Here is a 15,865-nt window from a genome sequence, read left to right as displayed (position 1 = left end):
CACACACACATGCACACACACACACACACACACACACACACACACACACACACACACAAGCAAAATATACTTGTTTTCAATTGCATTTATTGGGCCCACTTACTTTTTCTTAGGCCCACCCACAAATGAGTTTCTGGCTGCGCTAATGGTGACCTATGACAGACTTCTCTGAGCTCCTCAGCCATTACACTTTTCACGCGCACCACACTTAGGGAATCCCTGCAAAGTAATGTGAAAAATTCACAATTGGATCAATAAATTCACACTGACAGTTTGAAATAAAATCAACAAATCTGTATAATGTGCAATAATATTTGTAAACATTACAGGAAATGACATCATACCATCAAAACATTAAAATATTTTAAAATTGCAAGGAGGTGAAATAAGAATTAAGTAAGAATTATTTTCAAATGTATTTATTTCCCTGCACAAATTAGCCAAACTGTTTGACTGAATGTTTTTTCATCGCAACATCGCTAGAATGCTGAACACTGATGATATCAGCCACAGCAGCGCCACAAAGTAATAAATGAAAAATCAACCAGATGTGCTGCTCCACCAGTTTAGTTTGGTTGCAGCAACATGCTCCCCTCTGTCCTCACCTGACCCCGCTCATTGCTACTACTTTTAAATCCAGGGGAAACCCCGGATGTGTACTCACCAAGCAAACACCTTTCAGATTGTTGCATTTTATGCTTTTCCTCCCAGCCATTGACATTTTCTGCTTTTAGAGACAAACTGTTGAACTGTTACCGGCAGCTTGCTCAAACAGCTGCGGGTTCGGGACTCTTGCTTGGTTTTCTGGTCTAGCACTACCTGTTCCATTTGTTGATTGGTTGTTTTGTCTGTTTGTCACATTGTCCTCTTTTATTCACGGATGAAAATTTAGATCAATATTAGTCATAGTTTAGTTTTTACAAATTGTTTTTGTTTCATTTCGGTCTGCAAAGCTTTATTCATCATGAAAAGAAGTAAAAAACTTCATATTTCATCAATGACATTAAAACTGCTTTGGATGTGTTTTGGAAGTGTCTAGCCTGTAGCCTGGCAAGCCTTCCTATATATTCACAACCTGTAGACCAAGCTCAGTCATGGGGCAGAATCTGCGGCTGTCTTTAAAACTGTCTCTGCATGCTGTTGGACAACAAACATGACATGACATACAGGTCTTTTATCTGTTCATGACTCAAAGAAAAGCCCATGTCTAAATAGTTTCAAGTTGATGCCAAAGCTGTTTCAAACGAGCCATCAACATTTTTGTTTCTCCCAGTCGCAGTAACACCCCACTATGAAACGGATGTGAGTGCTGTAATTGGCCCAACAAACCGACAGAGTGCTGTGATTGGCAAGCCAAAAGGTTGGCCTGGCCTGCTGAGGCTCTGATGGAACGTGGCTAGATTGGCCTGCAGAGCAGAATGATTTTGCTTAGGTTAATGTCTAGGTTTCTAGGCTATCTAGTTTTCCAATGAAATTGAGTCTTTAAAAAACATCACACATACCATCTGGCTTTTAGTATCAAAATATATTGTAATGTGTTATATACCACCCCGTTAGCCACAGTAAACAACCATCATGTTGTAAACTTTATAAATATTCCAAAAGTCTAACATGTCTGTATTTTGATGCATATATTTATAGATTTGGTTCCATTTTTAACCTTTATAATTTTGATATATAAAAAATGTTTTTCTGTAATTTCTTTTCGTATTTCTACCTATGTTTTGATGCTGTACTCATCACAACAAACATTTACTTGTAACATGTTTATTCATCCTAACTGAGGCACTTAACTTTCCCTTTCTCCTTCTAGTTACAGGACTACCTACTAAATATGCTCTGCTGGGGAAAGATGTCAACTTTGTGGCCGACATCAAAACAGCCTCAGATGACATTATGTGGAGGCATAATGGGAACAAAGTGGTGGAGTTTAACGGCCAAATGCAGCAGCAGTACGACTCTTTTAAAGGAAGGGCCATTCTTGATAGGCATTCTGCAGATCTGAACATCACCAACCTCCGATATGAAGACAGTGGACGTTATGACTTGAAAATATACATCAACAACATAATGAAAAGCTTAGAATTTGACCTGGAAGTTATTGGTAAGTTCACCATTGGGGCATGAGGTCTTTAGATTTAGACAGGTCATCCTTTACTCATTCTGCAAAGCAAAATGACAATCCTTCCAATCTTAGGTGACGGTGACATCATTTATAGAATTGCTTCCAAAAAACGTCTTCATAAACTCGATGTCATTTATCACTCAGCAATCCATTTCTTCACTGGATCCCCGTTCACTACTCATCATTGTGATCTGTACTCACTCGTTAACTGGCATCACTCCATTCCTAGAGGTTGTTACATTGGTAGCAGTTCATATACAAAACAATCATTGATAAAACATCATCATACCTTCGTCCATTACTCATCACTTCCAACAACCAGTGCAATTTACGTTCCAGGAACTTAATCTCTGGCTAATCCCAAAGCTCGCACCTCCTTTAGCCATTCCTCATTCCAGTTTGCTGCTTCCAATGAGTGGAATGAGCTGCAAAAATCACTGAAGCTCACTACCTACATTCCATTATCTACCTTCAATAAGTCATTGCAATTACTAGTTTCTGATCAATATGCCTGCATCTGAGTACTTGAAGATTGTTTTAAGTCTGTTTTGATTGCTTGTACATATTATTTATGAGAACAGTCATTTGTCTTTGTGTCTAGCTGTTGACACATAATTTTGTACACTGTATTAACTGTATTAAAATCTGACATCTAACTAAAGTCAATCGAACAATCAGTTAACTTAAAAGGTGTTAAATATTCAAAAATGGTGTATTTTTGTTCAAAATACAATTTTGAACATTTATAATGCAGATTGTATTCAGGAATGTAAATATAGGTTTAAATTAAATTCTGACTCTAAATCGATTTTACTCAAGAGGTATATTGGCCAATGTCAATGTATAAAAAGGTAATTATCACCTCTAAATATCAGCCAGTTGAAAAATCAGTCTAGCAACAGGAAATGTGTAAAATATGACATTTTTAAATATTTGACGTCACACATGGCAGAGAGTTCACAGCTGTACTGCTAATGCAAGGCTACAAATCACACACAATTTATTTTTAAGCAACCGTATGCAATTTGTTTTTCAAACTCTGAGTTCTATCAGCAAACAGAAGGAAACTCTTTTTATGCTCATGAAAACATTTCCAGACATTGGTTAGTGTTGTTTAATAAAAGCCTCCGCTGTGATCAAAAAAGCCTTATGGTGTTGCAGCCATTTGTAAAACTCTTCTATTGCATGTTTGCTTTGCATGATGGTGCAGTTGGAAACAGCATTTAAAATAGGAATTGGTGAACGTACCTCTCTGTGTTTTTTCAGACAGCATTGCCAAGCCCAACATATCCTGTGAGATGAACGATGGAGGCAGCTCAGGTAAAACTGGAGGCGGAGCCACGCTGATGTGTTCTGCCGAGTCCAAACAATCTCAGTCCTTACTGGAGTTTGAGTGGAACTCAGATGGTAACAAGCAGGTTGGGCCAAAGCTGATAATCCCTCTTGGAGACGTTCACGACAAGCAAGTGTACAACTGCACTGTTAGCAACCCCCTCACTACAGAATCTGCTACTTTCATTGCTAAGGAGTGCTACTCCGGTAAGACTTCATGTACACGTGTGGGGTTTTCTTTGACATTGAATTATGTTAGAAGTTAATTTACAGTCATAGATAAAACTCAAATAAATCATGCATGAAAAGTGTGTATTCCTTGTCGAAGCTCTTTTTAGGCAGTATTGAGAGGCGTGTTTTGTTCAAAAATATATATATAAAGATAAAATATGTTTTATGGTTTTCTGTTCATTTTTTTACAGATAAAAGTATTTCAACTCCAGTGATTATTGGTATTTGTGTTGGATCTTTTCTGATTTTGGTCATTTTTGTGGTCATCTACAAGTTCTACAAAGGTACAGTCGCTAAATTATAACCTTTACTTAAATAAGGGTCAAAGTCTGATCTGATGCAATGTGCTTTTATTTTGAAAGTTGAAAGCCACATTAAAATTACTCATTTAACAAAATATGTCCCTCATTTCCTCTACGATGTTCATGTTTAAGGAATACAAATATTTTACTATCAATTTTCTGAGGTGTATTAAAAGCGTTTTATGCGTCATTATTAAGCTTCAGCTTTAAATTGAACCAAATTAAATTAAAATATTTTGTTGTTTTGCTAATTTTCAAATTTAGGGAAATGTGGACGTGTGACAAAAAGTGATGTTGAAAGCCAATCAGATCAGGACAAAACAGCTGGTATGATACTTTGTTGTCTCCACTGCTGCTTCAAGCAACATTTACCAGTTAACTCATATTGTGACTGATAAATTTAAATGATTTTTTCCTTTGGTTGTTTAGAAACCATCTTTGTGAAGTTTTAGTTGTTAAATAATTTTTATGTGTCATATCGGATGGTTTTTCAGGTTCAGATGAAGATCGTGAGGAAAAGCAGGGTCTCATAGACCGAGCTCCCACGATGCCGTCACACCAGCCTCTTCGTTATTTAAACCAAAAGCCGACTCACAATGGTAAATCACTCCCAGTTTGATATTGTTGGTTTAAAAAAACGTTTATGAGCTACGGCAATTGTGCAATCTAGTCTTGATGGAAAAAGACAAAAAGTGATATTAATTTTTTTAAACAAAAATTTCAGCGTAAAGACTTAAATATTTAAGACCAAAATTGTTTAAATGATAATAAAAATGCATGTTTTAGAGGAATATTAAGATTGCTCCGTAACAGCAAATCCAGAAGCAATCTTTCATTTAAAATTATTTAATTGTTTTTATTTAATCATTTTAATTTCCTTTAGCTGTCGAAACAACCATAGAGTTTTACAGTTGTTTATTTTGTCTTTCTTTTGTTTTTCAGACTCAGAGAAAACCATACAAGACCTGAGAACTCCATTGAACTCCAAAAAGCATCCCCCAGGACATCTAGAGGACAAGAGAAAGTCAACAGCTCCTCCTGTGGCTGAAACGTCAGGGCTTGTTGGGGAACTTTCTAGAAGACTCACAGCAAAAAATTTTTTACTGAAACCCTCAGCGGCTGTGGAGAGAAAAGCCCCTGAACCCGCAGCATCTGCAGAGGCTGATGTTACCTTACCTGGTTGTGACAAACAAAGTGAGTAGAATCACATCTTCCTGGAGGGTCAAGCAGACTTAAAGGGGACAAGCAGAGAAAAAAAGAGACATGTGCTGTTTTAAGTTATTTGACTAACAATTATGGCCACAAACATTCATATTCTTTAAGTTGATTTTTCCTTAACCAGTTAACTAGCAACCAGTGAAGTTTGAGGAGAAGCAGAGTGATTTGGTCAGAAGCCGAGCACAGGCATTCTGAACCACACGTAGACGGTTCAGGGAGGTTCTGCTCAGACACGTGAAAAGAGAGTTACAGTAGTGTAAGCGTGAGGAGATGAAGGTGTGGATAACTGTCTCAGTTTCAGAGTGGGAATGGGACTCAGCAATGTTCCTGAGATGGAAGAAGGAAGAGTGAACAAGAGAACTGACATGAGAATCCAGGGTGGGAGCTGGGTCAAAGGTCACACCAAGATTCCTAACAGAGGGTTTGGTGTGAGAAGAAAGCTGACCAAGAAAGTTTCTGACTTTGGGAACCAGCTTGTCTGGGGCACAGATGAGGATCTCAGTCTTATCTCCATTCAGCTGTAGAAAGCAATCCAGGTTTTAATAGAGTCTAAGCAGCTGCAGCTTAGACATCTCATGAGGCTAAGAGGAGGTGTACAGTTAGATGTCATCTGCATAAAGTGGTAGGACGTCCCATTAAAAGGGGTCAGGATGTGGAGAAGGAGTAGATGGGGGAGGAACAGTAGAGGCCCCAGCACAGAACCTTGTGGGGCACCATGGGTGAGGGAGGTGGAGGACGACTGAAACTTTGAGACAGTCACAGAGAAGGAATGCTCAGAGAGATGAGAGGAGAACCACTCCAGAGCAGATCATGATAGACCTAGCTAGTCTCTCAGCCTGTCCAGTAGCAGATGATGGTCAACGTGTCAATGGCTGCAGGCTACAGAACCAGAACAGGACAGTCCCCTGCATCACTGAATTCCCCTGAATCAGGAGGTCATTAGAGACCCGAAGAACAGCTGTTTAAGCTGGAGCATGAAATATTTACTCACTTTCATATTAATGTTTGTGACGTAACTAAGTAAGCAGAGTGAATCCATTTGTCTCAAACCCACATGGAATATACTTTGAATAACAAGCTCCAATTACAATAGAAGAGAAGGGAACCGTCTTTTATAGTCCTTTGCACACAGAAGTACTACAGAATTCAGGGTTTTTCCACCAAGCCACCTTGTACCACAAACGATTAAAGCATAAATGGGTAGGAAAACATGATAAAATATGATAAAACACATTAAAAAAGATGTGAATGTGAGGATGTAAATTTTCTGGATAAAACCACAATAAGCATGAATAAAAACAAATTTAAAAGGTGCAAGTAAACACTGCAATACAATTAGGAACTGGGATCCTCGAGCTGCTGCGACTGTGAGCACCACCACCATGGGGCGAGTGAAATATATTAGTTTTACTAACAAAAGCACTTGTTTGTTTTGATGATAAGATCAGGAAATGTTGACTCAAGTGCTCGGTTATCAGTCTGGTAAGAAAAATAGAACGTCTCAAGTTATTTTCATCAAAATTATAGAAACAGTTTTTACCCGTATTTTAGGTTCAGAGGTGAAAAGGATCGAATCATCTGCTTCCTCTTCATCTGGAAAATGTCATGACCTCCCAACAAATGAACAAGCTGATGAAAACAAGTCTGGAGAAACTGGGAACAAAGATCCAGAGCCTGATCCTGCACACTCTAAGACAAGTGATAATGGTGAGTTAGAAAATATGTTTATAACCATTTTATTCTGATTATTTATACTAGCAGTGTTCACAAACCACTTTTCAGACCTCTTTCCTGTAATCAAATAAATCTTCCGAATTCAATGTCTGAAAAACACAGATAGCATGGGTTTGTTTTACAGACTGTTTCCTTCTTGTGCTTCAGGTTTAGAGGAGAACGGAGCCAAGAGAAAGTCAATGTTTTCTCCTGTGGCAGAAAAGTCAGAGCATGTTGGGGAAGCTTCTAGAAAATTTACAAACAAAGAAAATGAAATGAAGCTGAGAGCAGCTGTGCAGAGAGAAGTCTCCGAGTCTGAACCTGCAGCGTCAGAGGATGATGTTAACTTACCTGATTGTGACAAACAAAGTAAGAATCACATCTTCCTGGAGGGTGAAGGGGATTTAGAAGGGGACAAGCAGAGAAAAAAGTTCTCAAAAACAATTTGAAAGACGACTGTAATATCTGCCCCATGACTGGATGGATTAATTTATTATCATTGTCATTAAAATTGAAGTTGGATAGATGACTTGAATATGACTTGAAAATTCAAAGTTAAGGACGTGGACTTTACTTGGACTTCCACATCATTGACTTTGGACTCCACTTGGACTTGGTTGTCTTTGACTTGGACTTGACTCGAGACTTGACTGGAAAGACTTGTGACTTACTTATGACTTGCAAAGCAGTGACTTGGTCACACCTCTGGTTGCTGATGTCACAAACCCAGCAGAGGAGTTGGAGGGTAGTCCAGTGTGGGCCTGACGTTATTTCCTCACATTTTCTCTGCCATAATGTTTTCATCACCAATCGTACCGGGCCAGACTGAAAAAGTCAGCGGCTGTCGGTCACTGATTGGCTAGAGGGTGGAATCACTGGTTGCTCCAGTTTTCTCAGCCTGCTGTCCATTCAACATCACTACCATGTTGTGCTTTTGTGTGACGTACTGTTCACCTTGTGCATTCTTTCTTAACATTTTTAGATTTTTTCTGTATTCTAGGTCACAAGGACAGCATAAGTTCATTTCCATGCTGTTCACCTGAAAACCTTACTCCCACTCCCGATCTCCAAACAACAGAACAGGCTGTAGAAACTGGGAGAAACACAGATGAAGAGCTTGATCCTGCAGACTATATGAAGACAGACGATAGTAAGATGAGCTGGAACTCTGTTATTTAGCTTTAAAAATCTATTTTCAATCATTTTATCCTGCTTATTTAGTATAAAAACCATCAAACACATTTTCTAACCACCTTTCCTATAGTCAACTGATACTTTAATAATTCATTTCTGTGATATTTAGTGATAACTGGGGTTTTGTCTTAGGGAGCTATTCTTTTTTGTGTTTCGGATTTAGATGAGAAAAGAGCCAAAAGAAATTCAATATCTCTCCTTGAAGATTTCAAAGGACTCACAGAAGAAGAAAATGTAGAGAAGTTCTCAGCAGATGAGTCTGAACCTGCAGCTTCTAAGATGGCTGTTTCTTACCAACATGGTGAGTAAAACAGAGTTTGCACATCATTTATCCTCCTCTGTGTAACAATATTGATTTTAAATGTATAAAATTACAAATATATATTTTTTACTGATAATGTAAACAATGCATTTGTATTCTGATAAAAAGGACTTGCCCTTTTAGCGCCTTTCTGAGTCAGAGGACTCCAAATCATTTTACACTTGAGTGAATTATTCACACATTCACATGCTGGTGGCGAGCTACAGTGTAGCTACAGCTGCCTTGGGGCTCATTGACAGAGGAGAGGCTGCCAAGCACAGGTGCCACTGGTCCCTCCAACCACCAGCAGGCAGGAGGGTGAGGTGTCGTTTCCAAGGATACAACGACTACGACCCTACGACTCACCGATTACAGGGCAAACCCCTGAGTCTGTCGCTTCCACGCTAACAAAAGCTTCTTTGTTAATCAGTTTATTTATTTTTTCAAATGGAGTGTACATTTCCATTAACTTACTTTTTTAGAGTTACTCATGTGTGGCTTTTTGATAAAAGCTGTGTATATTAAGTTGGTGTTGCAATTCTTATCTAGAGTTTATGCTATCTTGTTGGAGTTTTGACTTTGTGTGGTTGAGGATCCGGTTGTGATCAAAGCAGGGTTGAGTTGTAAACAAAGGTCACGAGAAGGTCACTGATGACTGTTTTAAGCAGGGGTGTCTAATCCTAGTCCTGGGGGACCTTTATCCAAGATGTCTCAGTTAGAGCTGCCAGCCGAGGCCCTGTTGTTTCCTGTAACTCTGCTAACATCTTTCTTTCTTTCTTTCTTTCTTTCTTTCTTTCTTTCTTTCTTTAAATTTTATAAGTTACTTTCATTTCAAATATCACAAAATGAGCTTGTAAACCAGAACTTTTTGATCCGCTCTGGTTTGACTTCTCCCATAAGTTTCAGATTCTTCTCAGCTGTTCTGGTTTAATCTTGTAAAAGTAAAAAAAAAAACATCGACACATGTTGCTTATCTTAACTTGTAGCTCGTGCATTTGCAGAAGACCTCCTCTTTCTGTGTGTAATTTCATCTGTTCTTCTGCTTTTGCTTTTCTGCACAATAATGCACTTACTCTTAACACTCACCTCTTTATATAATGGAAGGCATAATGGTAAATGAAATAATAGTAAATGAAACATTGTGCAGTATGTTCTGCATCAGCAGTTTCTTTTTATTTATTTATGACATTTTTTTATTTACCTTGAACAGCCTGAAGAAACTGGGAAAAACACAGATAAAGAGCTTGATCCTGCACACTATATAAAGACTGGCAATAGTAACATCAGCTGGAACTCTATTTAGCTATAAAAATCTATTTTCAATCATTTTATCCTGTTTATTTAGTATAAAAAACATCAAACACATTTTGTAACCACCTTTCCTATAGTCAAATGATACTTTAATAATTCACTTCTGTGATTTTAGTGATAACAGGTTTTTTGTCTTAGAGGAGAAAAGAGCCAAAAGAAATCATCCCCAAACTCTGGACATTTAATCAAATAAAGGAGAAGTTGATGAACAGGAGCACTGGGGATTTGTGGAAGTAAAAGCTTCAGTGCACAGCCCTACAGTTTCTGTTTTTGAAAAACAAAGTGAGTTAAAACAAGATTTAATGCACCCTCCATTCTCATTTAAACAAAAGCAGGGCATTCTTAGAAATCTCAATAGAAATTGTGCTTATCTTTTTGTAAGATTTTTATATTTATTTCAGATTAGATTTAAACCTTTTTAATTATTAGTGAGTGTCTGAAAGTATAACTGAATAAGTCAAAAGTAGCTTTTATTTTCTTACCAACTCAAGTTTTTTTCTCAGCCTTATTGTCGTTAGCATGAAAACAAATAACGCATACGGTGACACACCTGTCATGAATGTAAAGTAGAACTATTAAACCTTAATTGGGTTTTTTGAACCAGGCTGTAAACTTGTTTATTTCTGCTGTGAAATTGGCATTTTTAACATGGGAGTCAATGAGGATTTGCTCATTTCTGACACCTGCCCCTAGCGGATAAGAGTGGAACTGCAATCGTTGCCACTTCAGTGTTGGCTTCATTGTCATACCAGGGATTATGGGGTCTTGGCATGATCTAGGCTTAGTGGCTTCTATGTAGTATGTCTTACAAATGAATGACTCCGTAGAAGATGACATACATTCAATAACAAGCTCCAGGAAAAAAATCATTGTATGTTTTATTATTAAAAGCAGTAGATTTTTTAATGATAAAATCACAACAAGTTGATAGGTGCTCAGTTAACATTCCTGTAATAAAAACTTTAAAAAATACAAGTATAAAGATATTTATTTTTATCAGAAAGGGAAAATTTTATAACGTTTTTCTTTAGTGGCATGTCTGGAGGACAACCGCAACAAGAGAAAGTCAATACCTCCTCCTGTGCCTGAAAAGTCAGAGCTTGTTAGGATGTGTTCTAGAAGTTTCATAGAAAAAGGAGATGGAGTGAAGCCTTAGGAGCTGTGGAGAAAAACGCATCTGAGTCTGAACCCGCAGCGTCCGCAGAGGCTGATGTTACCTTACCTGGTTGTGACGATCAAAGAGAGTAGAATCACATCTTCCTGGAGGGTCAAGCAGACTTAAAGGGGACAAGCAGAGAAAAAAAGAGACATGTTTTGTTTTAAGTTATTTGGCCAACAATTATGGCCACAAACATTCATATTCTTTAAGTTGATTTTTCCTTAACCAGTTAACTAGCAGCCAGTGAAGTTTGAGAAGAAGCGGGGTGATTTGGTCAGAAGCCGAGCACAGGCATTCTGAACCACCTGTAGACGGTTCAGGGAGGTATTGCTCAGACACGTGAAAAACGAGTTACAGGAGGAAGCACAAACAAGAGAACTGACATGAGACTCCAGGGTGGGAGCTGGGTCAAAGGTCACCTCAAGATTCCTAACAGAGGGTTTGGTGTGAGAAGAAAGCTGACCAAGAGAGTCTCTGACTTTGGGAACCAGCTTGTCTGGGGCACAGATAAGGATCTTAGTCTTATCTTCATTCAGCTGTATAAAGCAATCCAGGTTTTAATACAGTCTAAGCAGGTGGCAACAATTGCAGTTCCACTCTTATCCACTAGGGGCTGGCACCAGAAGTGAGCAAATCCTCATTGACTCCCATGTTAAAAATGCCAATTTCACAGCAGCAGCTGCAGCTTAGACATCTCATGAGGCTAACCCCGGCTTTCCACGGGAGCCGTCAGCAGCACGTTACTGCAGCAGTACGTCATAGCTGCTCATAGGAACCGCTGTGGTCAACAGAACCTTTTCCACTAGAGCCGTCGGCAGTCGTCAGCAGCGCGAGTCGGCCGCATCTCAGGAGCAGCATGTCGCGGCCTTTAAGCGCCGGTTCTATTTTCCACGCGCGACGCCTCTGAAACGGGTCAAGTTAGACATTTTTGGGGAAGGAAAGACAGGAAATCGAACGCGGAAATGGGGAGAAGCTCCCGAGATTTTCAGAATAAAGAACGTAATGCCTTCCGGTTGCTTTACTTTTAAAAACAGTTACTAACTGTGCGGCCCCGTGAGAAGTTATCACACAGCTAGCGGTCTCTTTGTTTTTCAGGTCCGTATTGGCGATTATAAAACGGACAGAACATAAAACACAAACCATGTTGTAGTTTTCTCCTGCTTGTTGTTGTGTTTACTGACGAAGTCACTCGTGTGACTTCGCGCTCGGTCGGTGACAGCTGCTCCCCTGCTGCTTCGCGTCTCGTGGGAAGGGCCAAGCAGCAGCTTACGCGAGCAAGACGTGCTGCTGCAGTAACGTGCTGCTGACGGCTCCCGTGGAAACCCGGGGTAAGAGGAGGAGTACAGTTAGATGTCATCTGCATAAAGTGGTAGGACGTCCCATTAAAAGGGGTCAGGATGTGGAGAAGGAGTAGATGGAGGAGGAACATTAGAGTTCCCAACACAGAACCTTGCGGGACACCATGGGTGAGGGAGGTGGAGGACGACTGAAACTTTGAGACAGTCACAGAGAAGGAACACTTGGACAGATGAGAGGAGAACCACTCCAGAGCAGATCATGATAGACCTACCTAGTCTCTCAGCCTGTCCAGTAGCAGATGATGGTCAACGTGTCAATGGCTGCAGGCTACAGAACCAGAACAGGACAGTCCCCTGCATCACTGAATTCCCCTGAATCAGGAGGTCATTAGAGACCCGAAGAACAGCTGTTTAAGCTGGAGCATGAGATATTTACTCACTTTCATATTAATGTTTGTGACGTAACTAAGTAGGCAAAGTGAATCCATCTGTCTCAAACCCAAATGGAATATACTTTGAATAACAAGCTCCAATTACAATAGAAGAGAAGGGAACCATCTTTTATAGTCCTTTGTACACAGAAGTACTACAGAATTCAGGGTTTTTCCACCAAGCCACCTTGTACCACAAACGATGAAAGCATAAATGGGTAGGAAAACATGATAAAATATGATAAAGCACATTAAGAAAGATATGAATGGACATTTTCTGGATAAAATCACAATAAGCATGAATAAATATAATTAGAAACTGGGAGCCTCGAGCTGCTGTGACTGAGCACCACCACCACCATGGGGCGAGTGAAATATATTAGTTTTACCAACAAAAGCAATTGTTTGTTTTGATGATAAGATCAGGAAATGTTGACTCAAGTGCTCGGTTATCAGTCTGGTAAGAAAACTAAAACGTCTCAAGTTATTTTCATCAAAATTATAGAAATTTTTTTTACCTGTATTTTAGGTTCAGAAGAGAAGAGGATCGAATCATCTGCTTCCTCTTCATCTGGAAAATGTCATGACCTCCCAACAAATGAACAAGCTGATGAAAACGAGTCTGGAGAAACTGGGAACAAAGATCCAGAGCCTGATCCTGCACACTCTGACAAGTGATAATGGTGAGTTAGAAAATATGTTTATAACCATTTTATTCTGATTATTTAAGTGTTCACAAACTACTTTTCAGACCTCTTTCCTGTAATCAAATAAATCTTCTAAATTCAGTGTCTGATAAACACAGATAGCATGGGTTTGTTTTACAGACTGTTTCCTTCTTGTGCTTCAGGTTTAGAGGAGAACGGAGCCAAGAGAAAGTCAATGTTTTCTCCTGTGGCAGAAAAGTCAGAGCATGTTGGGGAAGCTTCTAGAAAATGTACAAACAAAGAAAATGAAATGAAGCTGACAGCAGGTGTGCAGAGAGAAGTCTCCGATTCTGAACCTGCAGCATCAGAGGATGATGTTAACTTACCTGATTGTGACAAAGTCCGAATCACATCTTCCTGGAGGGTGAAGGGGATTTAGAAGGGGACAAGCAGAGAAAAAAGTTCTCAAAAACAATTTGAAAGACGACTGTAATATCTGCCCCATGACTGGATGGTTTCAATGGGTCATGGCCAGAGTATTGAAGTATGAAGGATAGCTTGTCAGGCTAATGCTAATTGTAGAGATTAAACATCAACAATGCAAAGCAAGAAGAGTCAAATGGCTGTTGACTATTTAGAGGTGAGAATATCAGGAAATAACAACAAGTAAGACTTTAAATCCCAAATTCTTCTGCCCCACCCCTCTCTCCCACGACTCTCCAACCCTCCTTCCTGAAGCAGGAGCGCAAGAGCTTTTTATCCACAGTTCAACTTGCAAAACGTTCATTTCTGCTAGAGACCATCTGCAAATGTGTTCAAAAGAAGAGCAAACTTGGTCTTTGAGTTCTTTTTTTTTCCAGTTCATGAGGATTGTTTTCTTGGCCATGATTAGAGGAACATGAGATAACTCACTCCCATATTAATGTTTGTGACAGGTGTGGACTCGAGTCATATGACTTGGACTTGAGTCAGACTCAAGTCATTATTTTAATGACTTCTGACTTAACTTGATTAAATCTATAAAGACTTATGACTTGAATCGGACTTTAACACCAATGACTTACAGCTTGAATCAACTTGCATCTGTTGACTTGATGATGACTTGAGCATATTTGATTATTTAGCATAAAAGTGGCCCGACATGGACAAAAATCACAAATCATTCTTGGTTCTGGGTGTGATCTTGTACCGCTAAATGCAGCAGCACTTTGTTTAGAATCAGTTTCAGTTGTACTTTCTGCTTGTTTGAGCAAATAAATGAAGCTTTAAGAAGTTTTAATTCTGGAATTTATTTATTATAAATGTCATTAAATTGAAGCTGGACAGATGACTTGATTATGACTTGAAAATTCAAAGTTAAGGACTGGACTTGACTTGGACTTCCACTTCATTCACTTTGGACTCCACATGGACTTGGTTGTCTTTGACTTGGACTTGACTCGAGACTTGACTGGAAAGACTTGTGACTTACTTCCATCCATCCATTGTCTGAACCCGCTTTGTCCACGTAGGGTCGTGGGGGGGCGGTGCCTATCTCCAGCGGTCAATGGGCAATCAGGCGGTGTACACCCTAGACAGAGAGCCAGTCCATCACATCTGTGACTTACTTCTGATCTGGAAAGCAGTGACTTGGTCACACCTCTGGTTGGTGACGTCACAAACCTGGCAGAGGAGATGGAGGGTAGTCCAGTTTGGGCCTGACGTTATTTCCTCACATTTTCTCTGCCATAATGTTTTCATCACCAATCGTACCGGGCCAGACTGAAAAAGTCAGCGGCTGTCGGTCACTGATTGGCTAGAGGGTGGAATCACTGGTTGCTCCGGTTTTGTCAGCCTGCTGCCCATTCAACATCACTACCAAGTTGTGCTTTTGAGTGACGTACTGTTCACCTTGTGCATTCTTTCTTAACATTTTTATTTTGATTTTTTTCTGTATTCTAGGTTACAAGGACAGCATAAGTTCCTTTCCATGCTCTCCACCTGAAAAGCAGTTTCTTTTAATTTATTCATGACATGTTTTTTTTATTTCCCTTATCAAAAAAGAAAAACACTGAACCAGAAGTGGCTCTGGGTAACATTTCTCAGTTTTGACAAGTTCAACTATATTTATACAAGCACAGGTCACAACCAGGAAGGAAAACTGAATCTGATTAACTTAAATGCACACTGTTAACTTTGTTTGGAAATACATTTTTTGTGTTGCTCTCTCCAAAACCTCCATACAGTTAGAATTTATTTTAAGCCTGAGATGTTTTACTTTCTGTTTCAGATCCAAGTGAAACGTATATAAGATGGTGACCCATCACAAACCTGCAGTTGAACCACGATCTCGTTTGGGATCAAAAATGCCTCCAGAGACAGAACCAAATAAAGAAACCAGACCTGATCAGGCTGCTGGAGATGTGCTACAGCCCCCTCTCACCAAAACTAACCCAGGAGAGGAGAACTTGCTGGAAGGCGACACAGGTTTCTGAAGATAAAACACCAGATGGTGCAGAACTGGATCTATAGCCTCAAAAGCTCCGCAATATCATAACCAGACGACAGTAACACACTCCTTTAATGTCACCTGATGCTGCAAAACTGTAACAGATCACAAAGAT

At 39.5% G+C, this 15,865-nt stretch overlaps 1 protein-coding gene across 3 annotated transcripts in view; it reads left to right on the top strand.

The window, feature by feature from the left end:
- The window catches only part of LOC107389928 (uncharacterized), an 18,242-nt gene extending 2,377 nt beyond the window's left edge, over window positions 1–15,865 (top strand). For 2 of the 3 annotated variants that reach the window (XM_015966346.3, XM_015966344.3), the window contains exons 2-13: window positions 1,814–2,104; window positions 3,392–3,664; window positions 3,880–3,972; window positions 4,255–4,317; window positions 4,485–4,589; window positions 4,933–5,184; window positions 6,760–6,915; window positions 7,090–7,290; window positions 7,922–8,071; window positions 8,279–8,416; window positions 13,145–13,298; window positions 13,466–15,865. In XM_015966346.3, coding sequence (XP_015821832.1) covers window positions 1,897–2,104; window positions 3,392–3,664; window positions 3,880–3,972; window positions 4,255–4,317; window positions 4,485–4,589; window positions 4,933–5,184; window positions 6,760–6,915; window positions 7,090–7,290; window positions 7,922–8,071; window positions 8,279–8,416; window positions 13,145–13,293 — 1,788 coding nt within the window. In that variant the 5' untranslated portion in view covers window positions 1,814–1,896 and the 3' untranslated portion in view covers window positions 13,294–13,298; window positions 13,466–15,865. The remainder of the gene's footprint in view (window positions 1–1,813; window positions 2,105–3,391; window positions 3,665–3,879; window positions 3,973–4,254; window positions 4,318–4,484; window positions 4,590–4,932; window positions 5,185–6,759; window positions 6,916–7,089; window positions 7,291–7,921; window positions 8,072–8,278; window positions 8,417–13,144; window positions 13,299–13,465) is intronic. The other variant, XM_015966345.3, reaches the window with a different exon arrangement.

The sequence above is a fragment of the Nothobranchius furzeri genome, chromosome 14, assembly GCF_043380555.1.
Source record: "Nothobranchius furzeri strain GRZ-AD chromosome 14, NfurGRZ-RIMD1, whole genome shotgun sequence".
NCBI classification, from domain to species: Eukaryota; Metazoa; Chordata; class Actinopteri; order Cyprinodontiformes; family Nothobranchiidae; genus Nothobranchius; species Nothobranchius furzeri.
The sequence above is the reverse complement of the archived record's forward strand: the minus strand, read 5'-3'. Positions and strand labels throughout refer to the sequence as shown.